General features: G+C 42.5%; 2 protein-coding genes across 4 annotated transcripts in view; one reads left to right on the top strand and one right to left on the bottom strand.

Moving 5' to 3' along the window:
• The window catches only part of cbc (protein CLP1 homolog), a 37710-nt gene extending 31699 nt beyond the window's left edge, over window positions 1-6011 (bottom strand). The window contains exons 1-5 of one of the 3 annotated variants that reach the window (XM_055077332.2): window positions 5858-6011; window positions 5512-5589; window positions 5318-5431; window positions 4279-4404; window positions 1156-1269 (exon numbers count right to left, since the gene is read on the bottom strand). In XM_055077332.2, the coding sequence (XP_054933307.1) occupies window positions 1156-1269; window positions 4279-4404; window positions 5318-5431; window positions 5512-5589; window positions 5858-5887 (462 nt within the window). In that variant the 5' untranslated portion in view covers window positions 5888-6011. The remainder of the gene's footprint in view (window positions 1-1155; window positions 1270-4278; window positions 4405-5317; window positions 5432-5511; window positions 5590-5857) is intronic. The other 2 variants (XM_055077331.2, XM_050189702.3) reach the window with 2 other exon arrangements.
• A 1379-nt stretch (window positions 6012-7390) lies between these two features.
• The window catches only part of Mccc1 (Methylcrotonoyl-CoA carboxylase 1), a 39269-nt gene continuing 24547 nt past the window's right edge, over window positions 7391-22112 (top strand). Inside the window, exons 1-7 of the mRNA XM_050189700.2 lie at window positions 7391-7491; window positions 7993-8054; window positions 9576-9739; window positions 15000-15217; window positions 18287-18434; window positions 18839-18960; window positions 21454-21565. Coding sequence (XP_050045657.1) covers window positions 7451-7491; window positions 7993-8054; window positions 9576-9739; window positions 15000-15217; window positions 18287-18434; window positions 18839-18960; window positions 21454-21565 — 867 coding nt within the window. The 5' untranslated portion in view covers window positions 7391-7450. The remainder of the gene's footprint in view (window positions 7492-7992; window positions 8055-9575; window positions 9740-14999; window positions 15218-18286; window positions 18435-18838; window positions 18961-21453; window positions 21566-22112) is intronic.

Raw genomic sequence — 22112 nt, 5'->3', positions numbered from 1 at the left:
TTGCATCTTTTTTGCGTTACTAAACCTCTTCTCATGATCAGAGTGGCTTTTTTGGGTATTACCGTACTTTCGCACATATAACCGGCAGCAAAATTTCACAGAATTTAACAGTAAAGTAGGAGTGCAGATTATATGCAAATTTCATCATGGAGTGTGGCTTGGTGGCAGTGCGTGCAACGCTGCCGTGAAGCCACACCTCAAGGCAAAGTTTTCAGACATTCAGATTTGTTATCTCCTAAGTAACCCAACTCCTCCCCGCCCCTGCACGTTGGAGCTCCCTTCTCCCTTTTTTCATGGTCACCTATTCTCCTCTGCTTTACAAGTCACCGTTTTGCATTTAGTAGTTAGCGGAGAGCGCACTCGGTGCTAGCAAGCTCATACATGTCACCCATTCCTGCGGTGCTCCCTCCGTCTATGCTTGGTGCTTCGTGATAGAGCAGTAAGCCAAATCACCGTTGGGATTTTCGGCTCAGTCACATTTGCTCCGTCGCCGTTGCCAATGCGAGGGCTTCTCCGTCCATGCTGTCATCCGCTGTCATGCAAGTGCTAGCTGCGTAGCGGGCCAATTCAGGTCAGATATTGTGACTGATTCGTCCGCGATAATGTCCGGTGTGTGAATCCAGCTTTATCAGCATCCCCAAAGAATGGGGGAACAGAGCCACTGGCCGAAGATACGACGTAGACAAGTCAGGCATCCGAGAATGGAGATTGTTTTCGCAAAGATTTGAGCAGTGTTGTATGCAGTTACTTCTGCGGATTATACACGGAGATATCTATTTTTTTCTTTCCAGGCTGTTATAATTCGGGGTGCGGATTATTTGCGGTGGCAGGTTATACGTGCAAAAATATGGTCTAGAAGGATAATTTACAGATACGAACACTAATACAACTCAAGTTAATTTTTCACATTAGTGTCCACAATATGACACATCTTAGAGCTTTCGAGTTAATGCAGGATTTGGCAGCATACGGATAAAGGCCTCACTATAAAATACTGGTGTGAGCGCGACATCATGCAGAGACCGCAACAGGTCACAGAATGTGACGAAACATGGTGGTGCCCTGGAGACTATTTGGCAAGTGGCATATGTGCGCATCCATGTGATAATCCTTCGGCAATGATTGCTCATTTGTTATATGAAATGATGACCTTACCTGCCCGACATCAAGGTCCACAAAGATTGGCCGTCGACTTTGACGAACTGCATAATTTAGGAGTATTCGACAGAGACTGCTCTTGCCGACATCTGTGGGTCCAACAACCAATACCTGCCGAAAGCACACAAAGTAAAGCATTGTAGACAAACAATATGTGAAAAGCTGCAACATACCTCAAGCACTATCATAAGAAGTCAACAAACAAAGACAACAAGGACAGCATAGGGGAAATTACTAGTACTTATTAACTGAATTAAAGAAATGATAACTTGATGGAAATTAAAGTCGATGAAAAAGCAAACTAGTCACATCCACTTTAATTACCACTAATTTATCATTTCTCTAATTTGCAAGTACAAGTAATTTCCCCTATGCTGTCCTTGGTGTCTCTGTTGACTTCTTATGATATTACTAATAAAAATTGGTTCCTCAGTTTCCTTTCTTATTGTTGAAGCACTATATCACTTAGCTGAACAGTGCCCAAAGCAAATCACTATACAGGGTCCTGAATGTTTCGCTACGTGTGTTCGAAAAAAGGTTTTGCGCTCACCGCTGCACTGTTCTTGCTCAAATTTTGCAGAATGATCGCATTTTGGCGTCGACATCGTTTAGTATAACACTTGCCTCAGTTAGGTGCCTAGCTTAAAGAAAAAAGTGCAAATTCGCCTGCACTTTTAGGGATGCGAGCTGGTGCCGTTACGGTGCAAGCATAAACTTGTGTCGCCACCTGTCGACATCTGCAGAAAGCAGCTTTTCAGGGAGGGAAGTCACCTGTTCCAAGAGCGGGCAACACGCTGTAGTATATAAGATGCTTATTTTTTCTGTTTTGCAACTTTAAAGAAATGCAAATGAGACTGCATAACTGTGTTCACGAGCACGGTCAAGTGAGTGCTTTGTCTCTGTAGCTTTCTTTTTATTGCCATAGAAAATTATTCACGAGTATAAAACTCAAATTTTACTTTCAGAAATGATCCTGGTATAACATTCTTGCAGTTATTCATTGCAACTTTTTGTGCCTGAACTTTCTTGTGCTACCTTGCATTTAAATTATGTTAAGATAAAGCAGCGTGTAATTATGTAAATGAATATAGCATGTAAATAAATTATAATCACATGTCCTTGGTCATTTTTCAGATATATCTCCACTGATAGCGCAAAGTGGAAGGAACTTTTAAAAACCCGTTGCTGATATAAAAAATTTGAAAAACACTTAAGCTTTGCCTTTAAGTGTGGAACATGACAGCATTCAAAGACCCCTGACTGCTTCTCACGCTTACCGGCAACTGGAGCAAATGTAACCGTAATGTTTACCGGGAAACGCTGGCCGCGAACGCTATGCACGAAGGCGAGCTTTGTAGTGGAAACGCGGCCCACTTGTGTGGGTCGCGATCGGCGAGCTGGGGGTATTGCAAGGAACTGGGTGTGCTGCTCCGTGGCCCAGGAGGCACCCATCATGCCGGTGCACACAAAATGGCGGCCGCCGCAGCCACTCTATGAAAGCCTTGACCGGTTTGTGTGTGTGAATGTGTTTCTTTCAGTTTTTGTGTAACAGAATTATGTTTTCTCGTACAGTCAAATTACAATCTGAGAGCTATCTGTCTGTAGGTTGCGTGCAAGTCATAGTTTAAGATTTTCCTACGTATTTTAGCTTGAGAAATTGAATTAGTTCAGTGAATTCCTTGCGCCACGTGGTTATATGGTTCGAAAATCTTTTTGCCGCAACGACATCCGATACAGGACGCCGAGACGGAACGCCGACGCCGGATTTTCTGTGGCACAGGCTCCTTAACGCTCTTGCGTTAAAATATCAAAAGGAACTTGACCAGATTAACAACCTTCTAAATATTGCATATGTATCATATGTACACAGTGCATTTTTACATTGAACAAGCCAGATTTTAAAGCAAAGCTTTCTTATAGAATTCGAGGCACTTTTTCGTACGTATCCGGCCTTTAACGGAGAATGCACTTAACGGGATGGTGGCACCATCTAGGAACGGTGCAGAGAAGAAATAGTTTACGAGTTTACCATTTCAAGCATAGATTTTCATACAATAATTACTAGAGAGTACTGTGGAACTAATGTCTACAGGAGCTGCAAGCAGGACAATTCAGCCAGCGTGGGAATTATGGTTAGTACATGCGTTTTCTAAAACTCATTATTTTAAACAAAGTTTGGCATTATAAATCATTAAATAAACATTAATAAGGTTGTCCGACAGAAGGATTCCAACACAGGCCCTTAGGACATATGCCTGATATTGAAGCCATTGTGCCATTTACACATGCGTCCACAAGCGGCATAGAAGACCCTTTCTTTCGGTCAAGCTTGTACGGCGAATTAATACCCTTGGCATGTTTCTATCCACAGTTGCACTAGAAGAACCCAACGCATCAGAAACACCATGAGTGCAATACGACACTAAGAACACCACTGTAAATTTAAACAAATAATATATATATGATGTACTGTATGTATATAGCATATATAATATCCAGTCTGTCATAGTACACTTCAAGTAAAATCATTTCTTCAAATAACATGCTGCTCTTTAATACTAATATTTATATGCCTAAAATCACACTTCATATGCACACACACATGGTTCTTGAGCCAATTAAAGAATGCTTTGCTTTACATAGATGTAAACTGGAGATAATTCCGCCTGTTTTCATAAGGCTTCACGAGATATCTCCCACTTGCGTTATTCTTTAGATGGTTATATTCTTACTGGTCTGGCATCCTCCCGCCACCTTGGCCACTAATGTGAAGGCTACGTGGGCCAAGGCATATCACCTTTTATCATCACACGCAAAAGAAGAAACGCCAAGTACAAAGCAAGATAGAGTAACAACATTACCACAAATCAACACCAAAGCGTCATGCAACTAATAAGGGAAAAAGTACCTAAAATACAAAACAATGGATTTTGCATAAGAAAGGTTGTGGCTCAATGAATGCATTTGATAAAAGGTTTAACCACACACTTTTTGCTGACCTACCTATGCTAGCTATGAGAACATTTTTTGACTGAACTACACACTTTTCTAGTTTACTAAATAAAAAACCAGAAAAGGCAAGAGATGAGTCAGGAGATGCATTAGAACAGCTTCACTCACTGTGGGTCCCTTGGAATCATCTTCTTCACACTTTTGTCGCATTTGCTCAAGTACTGCGTGGATATTGGCATAGAATATCATCGGTGTTTCCTTAGCTACATAGGCAACTTCTGTCTTTCCAGAGAGGTAAGGTATGCTAAGGAAATGCACTGCATTGGATTTACCAACATTTTTCAAGCAGAAAGTGTCGGCAAGAGTTCCCACACAGCTCTGTACTGTACATGCTAGGGCAACAGCAATGTTATTAATATTAATTAGCATAACTGGTAACCCCCCCCCCTTTTTTTTATCCATTAGCTTTTACTGCGGATGGCGAGCTGGCAGGTGCACTTGCATATGGGTTTTCGCCTTCCTACAGACTCGTGCACCATCCACGGTTAAAGTTACCTTGTGATATGCAATTAAATATTATTACCCAGACGGACACCTCTTTAGCATGTCTGTTACCACACTTGTCTGCACTTGACAGTGTTATATATATATGAGTTCTGTCATCTTCACCCAAGTATAACAATATGTTTTCACAGGCTAACCAAAGGTTCTGCAATAAACCTAAATGTTGAAGCATAGGTTACGGTTTTGTGAGGTATTTTACACAATTTTATCTAACCATATGATTTTCTGCAAAACGTGCGATCACAAGAAGTGTTGCAATGGAAACGGTGCTGTCCATATCCTGGATATAGATGCACTATATATCTCAAGAACAACTTTGCGAAAACAAGAGTTACGCTGGAAAGTCGGTGCCACTTCTGTCGCTGGGACAGTAAACAAGAGATGTCTGCTGCTTTTTGCGTTTCACACGGCACTCCTCAGCGATACACAGCGTTTGCTCACTGACAGCTCAGCAGAACTGACACGTGAAGAACAAATGAGAAAGCGATCTTCTTGAAGAAAGGAGTTACTTAATTGCAACACAATAGCCTCCCAGAAGTCTGCGCACATCGCTACACAGTTATAACTGCAAAACTTGCCGCGATACCCCGAAATGGGCCGCCGTGCTTACACACGCGCGCGCACGCACACAAAGAAAGGATATCTCCAGCGTGCATCCATGCCACGTGAACACTGCAACTTTGGCTCCAGGTCCAAATGTAAACTTCTTATTTTTCACCAGCTCGACACCAAATATTTCAGCGAGGCCAGACTTCAGCTGACGGAAAAAAGAAAAAACGAGTCCAGTTGTGGCATTGCTTGCAGGAAGTCCCGCCAGTTCAAACAAAACTTCGTTACCTCAACGGTGACCTTCTCTTTTCCCTCTACTTCAAAGCGGAGCTCAGACTCCGGGTCAATCCGGAATTCCTGTGCGGCCTGTCAAACGCAATACATGCGCACAGATAAGAGTAATTCGCGAAGCGACACGAATTTGAGATAGTTCGTTGCATAGAGGTTCGGGTAAAACAGGCATCGAGCTTTGCTCATGCAGCTCACTCATTCAATCTCTACTTATTGCAAGGAGTTTGCAAAACATGTTGGATGTGTTTAGAAGGGAAGAAAAAAAACTTGTGGTATGTGCGCTAGCTCGATAGCGCAACCACGTTGCAAAAGAAATACTCAATAATTTGGCAAGCAAGTGTACCTCTTCTTTGGTTTCTTTCTCCTCACTCATTATTGGCAGTGCCTCCTGCAGCAATTATAAATTGAAACACGCAATAAAAGAATGTTAACGTGTGATCACAGGCTCAAAACACACGTTCACAACGAGGAAGCATTGCTTGATATCGATGTTACTAGACATTTTGGGCACACTCAGAGCCACAACCGCCGAGCATATATTTCAGTAACGTAATTTTAAGTTTTGTTACATAAGTAATATTATATATTTTTAGTTACCATATGAACTAAATATTAAAAAGTACTTGTAACCCTTTTTATTGTTTAAGACAATGACTACTTGCCAGAAACCAAAACTTCATTGGAAGCAACAACTTTATTTGGGCGAGTTGGTTCATCTTGAAACTTGAAGCAGCGCGACTGTTTCGATTGTCGTCCTCGTCTTCTTCGCGCTGCTTCAAGTTTTACTTATTCCTAAGAAGTTTCCTTCAATGGTGAAAAAAACACCCGCGAGTACACTGAAGTGCACAATTAGCTACTGTAGTTACTGCAGAGAACTTTTACAGTGTACTCGTAGCTTTTTGCCATGAAATTGTGCAACATTAGTGCAACCATTATTCTATGGTGCAACCACCGTAGCCAAGCTGACGTCAACTACACAAGGTCCCGTTTTGCAAAGGAACTACCTGCTTCGGTACTCTGACGATTGCGAGCGAACGTCGGGCAAAAATAATAAAAAGTGCCATGTTCGATACTTATATATTGAGCGCTGGCCGTGTTGTTTCTGCCTATTTGTCATGAAACAACAGGACTAAACCCTGCCTACGCCCGCGGTTTCGTTTTTGAAGTTACTGGTTTTGTGCTTTTGTTACGAAGTTACGAAATACGCTCTCTGAAGCCTGAATCCCTGCGTGAGCGCGCATGGCGTGAAGCACATGCCGCCCATTTCTCCCCTGATGTCTGCAGAGCTAATTAAGCGCGCTCCAATTAATGCAGCGAAGAACTGCACATCGTTAAGAACAGTTCCTGGTGGACGTGCAGAGAGCGTGTGCAGGAGGTGAAGCGGCACGTACACTGGGGACTTTACTTTTGCCGGGCGGAATAAACGGCGCAAGGGCCCTTGACAACACTTCCTTTCAAGGGATGATCTGCGCAGCCTCGATCACACAGCCGCCCGCAGCTCCGAGTACCACGGAGGGGCGAATTATATATAGCTGACGTTCACGCCTTCGCGACAGTGATAAAGTAGAAGGGTGTAAATAAATCAACTGAAAATGAAACCACACGTGACAAAATGCGATCCCTGTCCACAAGTTCGACGCAACACCGGCCATCCACAGAGTCGATTGTCAGGTCTTTGCACAAAACTACGGAGGGAAATAAATAAATAAAATACAACGATTTCACTACGCATATACTTGTCCAAGACACTGTGGCACCATAACATTCACGGTAACACGTATAATGGTAACAAGTGGTACCAAGCGCTTCCGCATAGAATAAATGGCTTTCAAAAAGCGGCCCTTCTATCTGTTTCCCGCGCTGACCGCCACGTGCCGTGCACAGTGCTGCGATTGGTGAGAGCTTGGTTTCACAGTCAGGCAACCACAAACATACGATGGCCGCACACATGCGCTGGGCTCGTCTGCAACACCTCGGGTAAGTTTTTTTCTTTCGTTTGCTAAAGCCGCTTTCGCTTAAATCGTTCAATAGTTAGAATGAAGTAATTGCGTTGATAAGAGGTGCAACGACATTAATAATTTTAGTGGAGCTCATTATCCCAGAAGTTGTAATACAGCATTCCATTTCATTTCCCTTTCGTTCAGCTAGTGTGATCGATCGCCTGAGGGTCGCCTCACTTGCATCCAAGCTCGGATCATTCTCCAACACGTTTGCCGGCTAACCTGTTCAGTGGGTTGCTGTGTGTGACTGTTGAAGTAACCTTTCGCGCTGTTTTGGTAATACTGCATTATCGCGTTCTGTCAAGAATATCTTGAGTAAAACCAAATCCGTTTCATATTTCTGTGATGATTACGTCGCACCATCTCTTCCTGCCGCTCGTATGGCCCCCTAGCAGAGTTCAAGTATCGCTCACTTATCTACATCTCAGATAAACCGAACTTACTTTTTTTTCTTTTTTATTTTTTTTCCTTGGTCCAGCCGAGTCTGCCTTTCAAAAGCGACAACAAGATGCTGGAGCGTCCTGTACGGTCAACGTTTGTGTAAGACATTTTCACCTCTGTGTGCATCAATTGCCTAGCGGACGTGGCGGTTTCCTTCATCCCTCTTAAGCTTTGTTTTCACGTGGTCAGCTCCCAGTGTCGTTTCGTAATGAAATGCAGCACATGATCTTTTCTTTAGCTTGTAGCAACAAATCTGTATTTGCATTTGGGAAGGTTCATAGAAAATGCAGAGATAGCTTCAAGCAGCTTCCACAGTAAATCCAGAGGTTATGGTTTGTGCTTTACCTTATCAGTACTTTTTAAAATCTTAAACATAGTGTGTTGGAGGGGGGGAGGGGGGGGAGGGAGAGGTTGGAAGGGCGTTGCAAACCTACACACACACACACAAAGGGTAGCTGTGATCAAAACTGTGGTCAAAACAAAGAAAAAGAACTTTCATTTGTTTCTTTTTTCTTGTAATGGTGACATAAAATAATTAGCTTGATGAGCAAGTATGCCATTTACTGTTGCTCATTGCTTCTCCCCACCACAGCAACAAATGTTTAATGTCATTGGGGCAGCCTGCGACACTGGTTTGTACCAAGGTTTTAGGGCTTCCTTTCCCATTTTTCCACTTAAGACATTTTTGTCTGCAGGGCAGGGTAAATGGAAGGGGTATCTTGTGTTGAATATTCCACCTTAGAAGCATCCATGGTAGTATCCTTTATTTCAACGTCACTGTGCATAAATATATTGAGGGCCGGGAATCAAAAACCAATAAACAGCGTAGAGCAGAGTCCATGGTCTTTTTCACTTGGCACAAGGTGATAGCTATCCAAGGAACAATACATACTGCATAAATGCTTACACATAAAAAGCACTATAATGTCAATGTGAGAGAGATCATTAATAGAAAGGAGGAAAAATGTGTTATGCCGGGACGCTATAGGCAAATATTGAGTCAAGCTAGAGTGAAGGATTGATGCTCCGGCTTGTGCAAAGTGCCACTCTTGCCAATAAAAAAAAAGAACACCTTTGTCAAGACACCATGAACATGGTACAGGATTGGCACCACCATTGTGAAAATGCAGTGCCAGCACCCATTCTGTAACATGCCCTATTTATTATTGATGATACGTACTGAACTGTTAATAAAAACGTTCATTATGCTGCTTTTCAACACCGAAAAATTAATATGTAGTTTGAGCAATATTTGTTGCATTTTTGTGCAGCAGAACTCACTGATGCTATTGCTTCATGAAGTTCAGCATCTGCTGTTGAAAAGCAAGCAGTAGCATCCAGCACAGCATAACCTCTGGGATTGCTGGCTCAGTTGATGATACCTATAAAAGGGACCACATTCATCAGCATTGGTTTGAAAGACAGAAGAATTGTGTACCCCCCTTTGGTCATGTATGTAAGCTGTATAAAACCAAATCACAGATTTGGAGGGGAGCAAACAAAGCTTACGCCATCTCTGAAGTTCTGTGGTTACAAAATGAGGAGAGGGATGGTTTGGTGATGCATGAAAGTATCGCCACCATCGTTGACAGTGCTTACTCTTCCTTGAAATTTTTCCAGCTGCCAGCACTTCCGCACCAGTGCGGCGGCGACCCATCGAGAAGATTCTTGTGGCCAACCGGGGTGAGATTGCTTGCCGCGTATTTCGGTCTGCTCGCAAACTAGGAATCCGCTCGGTGGCCGTCTTCAGTGATGCCGACCGGAAGGCCATGCATGTCACCATGGTCAGTGATACATGCTCTTTCACTCATATGTGGTTGTAGGTATACATTGTGGATAACAATATTGAATGATTTTGATGGCACTGTTTTACACCATTACTCTTTTTATGGTGCTCATAGTATCTGAGCAGTAGCACAAGCCACAACACAAGGTTTAATGCCTTGCAGCATGTAATTTGTGTATGCATTTATCATAAAATAAAGGTATCACCCAAAAGTTGTCAGGAGGGATTTGCTGTAAAACTTGTGTGGTAGACAGTGTGGTTGCAGCAGTAATTCCAAGTAGCTCAACGTTGGCAATTTAGATTGTTTTGTGTCTGGGAAAACCTTACGTATTTAGTGCCATAAGTGATACATTGAACAAGGCTGCTTGATTTTAACATATTTTTGCTGCACAAATGTGGATTACTGAAATCACACATTCAGGCATCATTGTTTGTTCTGTCAGTGTTTCTTTTCTTTTGTACTGCAAGTGGAAAGTGCGATCACATGTAATGACGTTATTTACTCACCAAAATGCCCTTGTACTGAATCTACTAGTGGTCTTTTTTTCTATATTAGTCCATGAGGTCAAACTATTGTATCATAACTTTTGTATGTTTTGTCTCTAGTGGGTGCTTGCACCCACTGTGACACTAGAAAAGCTCCAATGCTCGGGTGATATGGGAAAATCTCATGCCAATTGCTTGGAAGTAGCAGCGCATACTTGTCTAAACTTGTGTTTTATTTCTTAAAGATGTGTTGGCAGGCTGGTTGGTTTGATATGATTACATAGGTTATGCAACACGTGCTGTAGACGAGGTGCTTGTCCTGTGTTCTTGCTCACTATGTAACTTATGTAATTGTGTTTTATTTATTGTTTAGTGGACAGGGCGGGCAGTAGGTTAGCTTTGGCTTAGTAGCAGAAAAGTTATAGTTGGGTGGCTTGCTTTCTATGGACATGAGAGCTTTACGTGGGGAAGTAGCCAAGCACAAAACATTGTCTTAAGGGAATAGCTGCTATGGGCTTTTTAACGTGCATGATTATGTCTGAAGTGGTCATTTGCTGTAATATGTTGCACTATTTTCCTTGTGTGAAACTTCTCAATACATGTAGGTTCGCACCAGCATGCTTTGCCTACTGCAGAACCGTCGATGCTGCAAGAGTGTACAAGGTTATCCACTCTTATGGGAGATGCCTTTTCAGTCAGTAGTGCTGGGCACTCAATAGATTAACCATCTGCTTAGTTAAGTAATGCTTTGATGGTGTTTTTTTATAGTGGTTAAATGATTGAGGTTGCATGAGCAGGCATGAATTTGTGCTGATGCTCCTCCTATGCTTGCTCAACACTAAGAAAGGGAATGAGCTACAATGTTCTGACTAAGACGACTCCTCAGAACAAAAACCCTCCCATGCGTGCTGCACTTTGAGCCAGCAGAGGAAAAGCCAAGTCCTTCTTGTTGGTGTGCCATAATGGGATGAACGTGGAGCATTGCCCGCCTATGAAAGCACTTCTAGGGAATGCAACAGCCCAAGTGCCCACTGCAGTCGATAGTACAGTTTGTATTTTATTCGAAGTTTATGTACAGGCAGGGTCAAAATTTTATGAAATGTGGGCTCCCTAAAAAGTTGGAATATCAGCCCAGTTTTAGATTGTAGCCATTAAAAGAACACAATACTACACTTTAAGAAAATTTTGTACCCTTTGGGGCTTATCTTGTCCCCCAACAACAATCATATATCTTGTGTGCCTCTCCTTTGTTTAATTACTACTGCATGCTCGGTACTTCCAGCTCCTAAATAACATGCACATTATCAGCATAACATAGCATTCTTGACAGAAAAGTAGTGAATGCAGAGGTTTCAGGGAAGGAAACGCAAGCAAGACAGATGACGGTTATTATTCAGGGGCAAAATACGCCCTAAGGCTGTAAACTTCTTTTTAAAATGTATCACTACACTACTACTCACAGCACATTTTAAATCTGGGCTGTAAGCTCAGGCTCATGAAACATTCTGCTACCCACTAGGGTTGCTCAGTGGCTGTGACGTTGAGATCCTAAACAGGAGGTTACAGCATCTATCCTGGCCGCGACGGTTGCATTTCGATGGGTGTGGAATGTAATAATGCTTGTCTACCCAGATTTTGCTGCATGTTAAAGGACCCTAGGCAGTACAAATCCAGTGTTCCCCACGACAGTGTGCCTCATAATCAGCAACACCGTGGTGGCTTGGGCTGGTCGGTACATACTCTACCGGGGAGCAGCACGAAAAAACAAAGGACAAGAAGTGAAACGCACACCAGCGCTCGTGTGTGTTCCCCTTCTTGTCCTTAGTCTTTTCGCGTTGTTCCCCTCATAATCAGATTGTGGTTCTAGCGTCTAAAACCCCAGAAAATAATTTTTCCAATATTATGCTTTTCTCAGATCCTGTATTCCATAAACATTTGACCCTGCATTTAATTAAATCACCAGCTTCAATATTTTTATAGCTTACATATGCAAATCGACAAGGGCAATCAATCAATTAAATGGTTCAGATTATTCCATTTAAGATTTTTAAGCAATGACCAGCCCTTTTGTTCAAGAATTCATAGTAAATTAAATTTGAAACTGAGCGAATAATCTTTCATTAATGCACACAGGTGCTAGGGATCATATCAGGCATGTTTTTCCCATAGAGTAGAAGAAATGGGCTAGCCATACTGCTCATGATGTGTTTCCCCTAAAAGTGTAAGTCTTTGTCCTTTTATCTATGCCTTGAACATTACTAACAGTCATTATGGTGTATGCTTATGGGTTGCCTGCGATGCAGATGGAGAGCAATTGCTAAGTGTCATGGGGTCCCCCTGCATGAACCATCACTCCCTGTTGCACAGTGTGTCTGCTATGTGTCCAGAGGGCACTGGGATTTTGCACTGTGCCTATCATGTAGCGCCTGGAAAGCATTCAACATCACTGCTTAAAGGGATACTAAATGCAAATATTGAGTCAAGCTAAAGTGATAGATTAGGGCTCTAGAATCTAAGGCGTCAACATTTTCGTGAACAGAGCCTTAATAATCGAGAAATTGGGGTAAATGCAGGACATGATGAGAGACTCGCCTGGGTCATTCAAGTACTTACTTGATAACGAGAGCACTCCTCAGTTAAATACTGTCACTATCACTGAACCACTTGTTGCAAAAAACATCCTTGTATTGTATTATAAGACGAAATAAAATCCTTCTTTCCCAGTTCTATTTCATTTCTAGAAAAAATGACTGATTGAAATTACCCTTGACAATGACGAGGGCGGTCAAAGGGTTTCGTTTTCGCTTGACTCCGCGCCACCATGCTTTCACATTTCAGTTGTTTCGTTATCGCGTAGTGCTGCGCTGGTTTTACCGGCTCGTGAAACTCGCACAAACAGAGAATTCAATTTCTATGTGATGTCGCGGGATGCCCATATGGTCTACACCACTTGACCAAAAAGCAGCTGCAGTGGCGAGTCCACCGCTCTGTCTCAGTTTGGCACTGCCATCTGTTGGACGCCGTTCCGACGGCGCAAAGGGCGGTGATGGCGTGTGCAATGTCACCACTCCCCCAGTTGGGTGGAGAGAGATTTCAATTTGGAAAAACGTATTCGTACCCTTCAGAAGCAATTTTCTCGTAAGCTAGATCTTTTCTTGGCATGAAACAAGCGATGCTAGGTTTCTGGAATGGTATTTAAACATTGCCTTAGTATTTGCCTATAGTGTCCCTTTAAGGGGTCTTACGACTATCTCTGTCCATGTTCAGCACAGAACTATTCTTTTTAAGGGTGACAAAAGGAGAATATTAAGGCAAGCTCGACAAGCGAAATAAACTTTACAGATCACTTTTACTGAGAGTAGAGGTGGTGGTTCACCAGAAGCAAAGGATTAGTGGTGACATCATCTTCCAATTTCTTGAGCAGATCCTTGTAATGTTACTTACTGAAGCCAAGGATTTGACGTGGGCTTGTCTTGTTGGGTATGTACATGGCACAAAAAAGTTATGTTTCAGTTGTCTTAGAGGAGCCTTGTTATGTGGAACTTAACGAATGGCCAAAACTGGGTGCCTGCTGATTTATAGAAAGTGGTTATGTTGCATTTTAAGATAAGAGAAAATTCAAGACAGCAGGTCTCATTGAGTTTTTTTAGAAAGAAGTGTGGATCATGGAAGTAACAACGAAATCTGGGATGTCATGCATTGACATCATCACTGCCCCAGTTTTGACATGAGTGGATCTGGGAAGGGAAGTATAGGCCTTCAGTTGTGGTTTTCTTCAGATAAGTTTTCATGTGATTAGTTTATAACAGGGGTGTTATACGACACTTTCAAATAACCAATTGAATATTTGCCTATTGAATACTCCCCTGAATATTTCTTACATAGCTTTTGAATATTTCACGTCGTCGACTGTGTATGATCAGACATGAAATTGAAGCGAAAATGCGATAACTTTTATCCCATCCATTGTGGACATAATCTACTAGAGCATGCTGCATTGCTCAGTGAGCCAGGTTTTAACAGCAAAACTATGACCAATCACAGTAAAACTTTGTTTAGACATGGCATTTGGCAGTGCCTATTGCTTGGCAGAATTCATAAATGCAGTAGAAGTGCTCTCTCATCAGGTTAAATCTAAATGCGTTTCATTGCAAATAGTGGCACCATCTGCTGGGGCCATTTGAAATAGAAAAACAGTGTTGTTGTTTTTTTTTCGCTCTGCAGTCACTGCAGATGGCATGCTTTTCTAGTGTGGCTACAAAGGTATACACAGATATTTATTTGTCCACAAGGCTGCGTTTCTATACTTTATAAGATAAGGCATGACTGTGTATGCTCCGAAGAGCCTCGAGTTTGCAATCAAACTGTTTACTTTTTCTTAACGCTCCCTTTATGCTTTTCAAGCAGATTTTTTATAATGTGCAATGGTAATGACAGAAAAATTCTAATGTTGTGAATACCATGATGTGAAAATTGTTTGATATGAATGGTGAGGCCATACATTATTTGCAAACTATTCAAAACATATTCAATACGATATACCCCTGGCACTATTCAATTCAGCCTTAAAAAACTATTATTTGCAGGCTCCTAGATTTAAGTTCCTAGTGCGGATCCCTATAGAGGTACCAGTCTCACCTGACTTGGTAGCCACCTTTACTGTCGCCTTAGCATACTTTGACCCTAGCTTGGACAGCATTGTTCATTCTCCTTAAGATGGAATACACATATTGAGACTTGCACAATGACTGCAAACTCTTCACCCATTGCAGGCTGATGAAGCATACCACATTGGGCCAGCAGCATCCCAGGAGAGCTACTTGCGCCAGGACCGCATTTTGGATGTTGCCAAGCGCAGTGGTGCACAGGCAATCCACCCCGGATATGGCTTTCTGTCGGAGAACACAGAGTTTGCTGAGCGCTGTGCTACTGAGGGAATTATCTTTGTTGGGCCCCCAGCATCAGCCATTCGCGACATGGGCATCAAGAGGTACATGCATTCTGTTGTTACTCATGTCACTTGACATTTGCGGTGAGAAAAAGAAAAGATCACCCACATCTGTGCTAGTGCCTACGGTGTCACATAGTGTGTGTTTTACCCACAAATATTGCCATTCCTATGCACTAGACCATTCTTGCCCCGTTCAGAGCGTATGCGCACCTGCCCTATTGGCACCGTCGTGGCGGTACTTCTTGCCAGTTTACTGCAGTACTTGGGTTTCCGGTAAAATGTACCAGTATGCCAGAGTGAACTGCAGCTTGCTTGCCATCAGATTTTCTGAGGTGCATCTTTCTCAACCTTGCTTCTGTTGTAGAAACTTTGTCCTCACCTTCCTGCCTATTCATCTCTAAGGTCAAGCCAATTGGTGATGATTAAAAAGAAAGAGGGGAAGGGGGACAGCGAAGGTGCACATTGATTGTAAATTGAAGCTAAGGGTGGCTTTGAATCAATGTTCGAACCGTAACTAAAACAAAAGTTTAATTTCTCTAAACCAGAACTGAGTCCAACATAAAATGTATCACTATTTTGAAGCTGAGCCTGAATCAGAACTAAATTATTAAACATTCCGTACTGGTTCAGATAATCTCTCAGAGTGGTTCTGAACTAAACAAAGGACGTGTTCCAAACCGTTCCGCTAACTGTTTCAACACAGTCAGAGCAAAAAAAAGCAACCACACTGAATATGTTTGGCAGGCAATTCTGAACGCTACTAAGGAAATTATCTTTCCTATCGGACTTCTAGTTATTTCCTGGTGAAATTGCCTGCTAGATTGAGTGTTGCTTTTGTCATTGCAAAAACATTCAGTGTTGTGCTGCCAAGCAAGCAAATTTGTACAATAAATAAAGTCCAAGAACATCATTATAGAAACAACCAGCAATCGTCATGGCCATAAGCACACACTAGCATGCAAAATCAGATATGGTCTTGGATTTGAGCATCTAACATGCAGTATTTGTGATTCAAAAATTGCTGTGTTTTATTTCAGTAAGGAAGGCCAAACACTATTGACCCTTTTCGCGGAGCAGTTGTTCTAGAGAAACGAGATGACACTTTCGGCGGTGCGCTGCACGTTGCCTCAGTGCCAGCACACGAATATGAAACCACTACTGCTTCCACCTTGCTTCTGTGCAATCAGCTGTTGGAAATGCAACTGAGTTTTCGCTGACGCACTGTGCTCCAAACATGCCGGATTGAATCATGCGGATTGAAGACATGTGTAGTAGTTGGCTGCAGAAATAGTGACTGGCATGTATTAAGGAATGGAATAAATCTGTGTAGCCAAATTTGCAGACCGTTGCTGCAACTGTCCATAAGTGTTACTGGCACTTCGAGATGTACAGCTTTCTTCGAGGATACAGAAATTTGCTCATCCACCAGCATTGTATCGCTAACCTTCAAAGAAAGTACTTCAGCCCCGGAACGTCAGCAAAAGTGAATACCGCTCGAAGAGTGAGCGCTGCTTCCTGTCATAGTATGTTTCGTGCACAGTATTTATACAAATATGTCCCAACTGGCACGGAAACTTATGCCCGCTATATCTTCAATGTGTGTGGTTGCACACTTGAATATATGTGCACCATATACAAACAATAAATAATGGACTACACCGATAGCGCACGAATAGTCGAAGCTGAATGTTTAGTGACAGTCCACGAGAGTAAGCAAGTCCCAAGCGTAAGCAAGTCCCAAGAGTAAGCAAGTTACTAGTGGCAATACATCTTTGCTACAAGGTATTACAATGTACGAAACGGCTGTGTTTCAAGCCTTTTGCACAGCAAGAACAAACCTATTGGAACTGAGCACAGCTGCAAGCGATTAGGCAGAAATAATCAGATAGTGGCCGCACCAAGGAAGTTTACTGAGTCAGAAATGTGACAAGCCGCCACTTCAAAATATTTGACAAATAAAGAACGAAGAGCAAAAAACACTAATCCTGATTCAATTCATGAGCGAAAAGTTTGGATAGCTTGGAATGCATATTGAGCCTCGCTTTTAAAACAAATGCCATATATGCTGCTCGTGCCGTTTGGACATGGCTTAATCAGCTTCCAAAACACTTTAGCCTGTTCTCTGAAGCTATGGCCAAAGCTTTGTGTTGTCCACCTGATCACCGCCTACAATATCTCCTGAAACAGGTTTGCTAAGCAGCACCGGTGTCATACACACCCATTGTAAACGCAGAGGCAATGGAGGCAGTTGAGGCAAGTGATGCGTCACCACATGATCAAACATGGCAGCGCCCACAGGGTTGCAGCGAAAAGGGTCAATAGGTTCTTTCCCAGCTGATCTTGTACAGGACCAGCATATGCATCTGTCTTCATTCTAGCAAACAACAAATTCTGCAAGTCGCTGCAATCTGCAAGCAAGTTGTGCCAACTGAAAAAAATAATCTTGTTTTGGTGAATATTGGATTTTTTTATTACCCATGTTGCCTATATGCTTGAACCATTACATTCCAAATTGGCGACTGTTCTCGTTTTTTTTCTTTCATTTCTTTTTCCTTTTTAAGTTTAGTCTAAGTTTACACATTCCAAAAATACAGATTTTGGTTTGGCTTCAGTCTCGGCTGAAATTTCGCTTTCGAATTCTGTTCGACATTTTGTAAGTATCCATAGAACAGGAAACTAATGAAAAGGTGTTATAGGCTGTTAGGTGAGATGAGCTTTTTCAAACCATGTCCTTGTTTATTTTGCTGCTCAAAGTTGGCATGAAAGCCAAAGAGTAGAGCTTTATTCTGAAAGCATTCCAGTAGTGAACTAAAGATTTGCAAAGTGCTGTTGCGAGTCAGGAATGACTGCATACCACCTGTGGCTAGTATGCCAGCTAAGAACGACAGAAAGCTGAGCTAGTTGGTAAGGATTCATTATGCAAAAAACAGGTGAGGCATGCAGACAGGACACAAGAGTAGAGAAGTGGACAACACGAATGTGGCGTTCGTGTTGTCCACTTCTCTACTCTTGTGTCCTGTCTGCACGCCTCACCTGTTTTTTGCATAATGTATGCCAGCTTAGTGTGTCAGAGGGCAGGGCTTGACGGAGCACACCGCTGTGTTGCAGTACATCCAAGGCTATCATGTCGGCGGCCAACGTGCCCATCATTGAGGGCTACCACGGTGAGGAGCAGTCAGAAGCACGACTCAAGGAGGAAGCACGTCGCATTGGGTTTCCCGTCATGGCCAAGGCAGTGCGAGGTGGTGGGGGCAAGGTCAGTGCTCAGAGATTCACCCCACTGTCATGGTGTTGAGGTACTGGTGTGACTCACAAAATTGTTATTTTGTGCACCAGCGCATTAGCATTATGGCCTGCACTTTTGTTCGGTGGCAGGTACAATAAATGCATTCTATTGGCTAGCCTTAGTGCACATAAGGGAGCCAGTCAGCGTAACTAGCACATCGAGTACTGTGCTGCCTGAAACAGTGCTGACGGCCAACAGGGGGAGGGGACAGCAACATGTACAGCTGCATTTTTGTGGCAGTTGGTAAACTGAATATAGTGAGGAAAAAAAAGGTAGAATGCAGAAATGGTGCCTCCTCCACTATTTGAGCTTTCATAAGCTTTCCCACCAACAAATCCGTATGGGCACCAATCGCTTGCAAATTTTCCATGCAGGGCATGCGGATCGTGATGAGCGAAGATGAATTCGACTCGCAACTTGAGTCAGCAAAACGTGAAGCCATGAAGTCCTTCGGTGATGATGCCATGCTCATAGAGAAATTCGTGGCTGACCCAAGGTTTGCTGCTGTGTTTCTTTGCTTTTAGAACATGTATGGTATATGAGTAGTCAGTGCAGCATGACCGGAGAGAGAGAGAGAGTCAAAGATTTTTATTAATTGAAAAAAGAAATATGCACATATAATAAAAGGCAATCCCAGTGGTTTTTCTGCAGCATGACCAGAAAGTATCATATTCACATTATTACACTAATAGAACCACAAATGAATTAACTGGTTTTTAATTGTCTTAGAATTTATATTCCTCATTATCAACTATGTTTGCTCATAAGTGCCTCAATGGTATGCTTAGAATCGCATCCAAGAGATCATATAAGTAGCAACCAGGGAGAGAAGAGGCAACAGCACCATTCCATTGGCAACTTTTTGTAGTTTTATGCGTACCAATACTGTGTTGCTGAGTTGCATGATGAAAGTTGCAAGTTGTAAGATAGGGACAAGAGAGACAATGCAGGCAAACAGTATTACAAGGAAGAAGTGGCATTGTTAAGAAATAGCTCACATTTTCATACCAGATATGAGAAAAGTGGCGGTTGCTCCAGTAGCAGCTGTGCATAGCTTGACTGAGTGCAGTTGTGGGGGCCCTATCTCGAAAATGATCTGCGATGGGTACAGAGTCTAGGCGCACTGAGGGCTGATAGCTTCATGTGCGGTGTGTTCTTGCCACTTAGTTCGTGTTGAAGCGAGCGGCAGCACGAAGGTCAATTCGCTCACTGCTATAGCCACTCTTCCTCACGCCAGTGTTTTGACAGTGAGTGTCCGCGGTCATCGAGTGAAATGTGTTCATGTTTGTGCGTGTATGCATGACACCACACTTAATTTAGTTAGTAAGTGAATGTTTACAAGTTTATACAGCCGATAAAACTACTATCCTTACTTCTTATAGCTGTCTAATAAGTTGCTATCGCAATTGATGGTTTGCCTTTTGGGCGAAGCATTACAGCCCAACTGTAATTCCTCTGATAAATAACATTAACAGACATTGATGAAGGTAATATTGTTGAGTCAGTCTTTATTGATTTCAACTCAACTGGTAGGCTCATTCTTGTAACACTTGAGTTGTGGTGACGGCTGATGAATACATTGCAGCTGATGATGACATGGTGATGTAATCATAACTGACAACTGACGACATCCTCAAAGCCATCTATGGCAGAAAGACGTGAATGTTAATGAACGTAAAAGTGATGAAGATCATTTAAACAAATTAAATGTTTTGACAGCATTCAATGATCTTGGCTTTAATTTGCATAGCTTCTGCATTTTGCCATGGAGCATGCTGTGAACCTCGATGCAATAAGGCTGGCTTCGGTCACACATTCTGTCAAAGTGCACAAAAATATTAGCGACCTACTTGACTAACTTTGAATTTAATTCATGTTACATAAAGGTTTTCATTTGTTGAACGTGCTTAGCATGCTCTGTTGTGAGCAGTAAGTTGCGCACCACTTTCAACAAAGTGGTTTGTATTATGTACGAAGAATTTTGGAGGCCTCAAGCACTTCGTTATAAAGGCGTTTGACTGTGGTAGGTTCTCCACTACAGTGACATTCAGGCGTCATCTGAAGGACGGGTATTTTTGCAGCAGTATAGAATGACACAGTGGGTAAGGACAACATGAGATCACAGTGGCCTTCGGCTTCACAGATCAGTGACAGTGTCACACAGGCAAGGGAATTTAAGGTTATGCTTTGGTGTGCAGGGCATTTGTGTGTGAGTCAATTTTGGTTGTTCCTGCATGCTAGTGCCCTTGGGAATGATTTTACTGACAAATGTAGTTTACTCCAGCCTCTCACCCATAAGCGCATGTGGTTGCACTACCTAACGGGCATGTAGCTTAGGCATATTGATTGAATGGCCATGTCGCAAGGTGGCCTGGAGGTGAACCTGTCATTGTTTATAAAGGGATCCTAATGCTAGGCTAGGCTAGGCTAGATCAGTAGGTTGCCATTAGGGTGCATGGTTGGCCTCATTATCAACAGAGGATTGGTAGGTAAGCCAGAAAAGATGCAAGATAAAGAAACAGAAGGTGATACTGCTTTGAAATAGATTTTAGCGTCATGTAGTTAGGTGCTAGTTTATTGTTTATCAGTAAAGGACTAGACTGCATTGGAGAGTGAGCATAGGCTTAACATGGCAACTTTTGTGACTTTGAAGGGCACGGAAGTATGAAATACCACCAAATTCATGACAACAGACTGATATCATGGGCACCACTATTTCGGCACAAAGCTTCAAAAAGTGATGTCCTTCATTAATTTGTTCTGCCAGTTGTCAACTTTCTTTTGGCAAAAATGCAAAAAGAAACACCAAACAGAGGTCTAATCTAACAGTCTGACCTCATTTATTAGTGTGTTTCTTTATGGATCTTTAAGATTGCACAGCAGTCAAGAAAAAGGTTTTGAGAAGTCATTTGCAGAAATAATTTGCATGAGTCAGTGAAACATGAGCATTAATAGTTGTTTTAAGAACATCTGCATTGCTTTTGCACAGGCATGTGGAGGTGCAAGTGTTTGGAGACCAGCATGGCAACTATGTCTACCTTTTTGAACGAGACTGCAGTGTACAGCGGAGGCATCAGAAAGTCATCGAGGAAGCCCCTGCTGTGAGCAATTTGCTGTTGTTTCTTGTGGTTAGAAATTAGACAACAATATTTTGTAGATGTGTGTCTGTTACAGAGACTGGTGAATAGATTGATTCATGGGTGTCCCAAAGCCATACTTGGACTATGAAAATTGCCATGGCAGAGGAATTTGGACCTTAGCCATCTGAGGTTCTTTAAGTACACCTGAATCTGAGTATACAGTTAATTTTTGCATTTCATCACACTAAAATATGGCTTCAGTGGCCAGGAATTACCCTGTGACTTTGTGCTGATTATCAGCCAACTCACTGAACTTTCAGTTCTTTTTAGCAGAGCACCGTAGCCACGAAACCATTGCAGTCAGTGCTGGTGAAGGCAGCTAGCATGAAAAAGACGTGCAATATTTAAATCTGCAGAAAAAATAATGGGGACAAAGTCAGGAGGATAATTACTAAAAGAAGCACAGTGCTTGCAATTATCAGTGGGCACAACGTAGATGTGGTGTGTGCACTGCACCATAATGCTAGCTGATGCTAGCTGGTCAAGTCGGCCCATGGCTCTGTCCACA

Source organism: Dermacentor andersoni, chromosome 2, assembly GCF_023375885.2.
Source record: "Dermacentor andersoni chromosome 2, qqDerAnde1_hic_scaffold, whole genome shotgun sequence".
NCBI classification, from domain to species: Eukaryota; Metazoa; Arthropoda; class Arachnida; order Ixodida; family Ixodidae; genus Dermacentor; species Dermacentor andersoni.
This window is presented reverse-complemented; position numbering and strand designations above follow the sequence as displayed.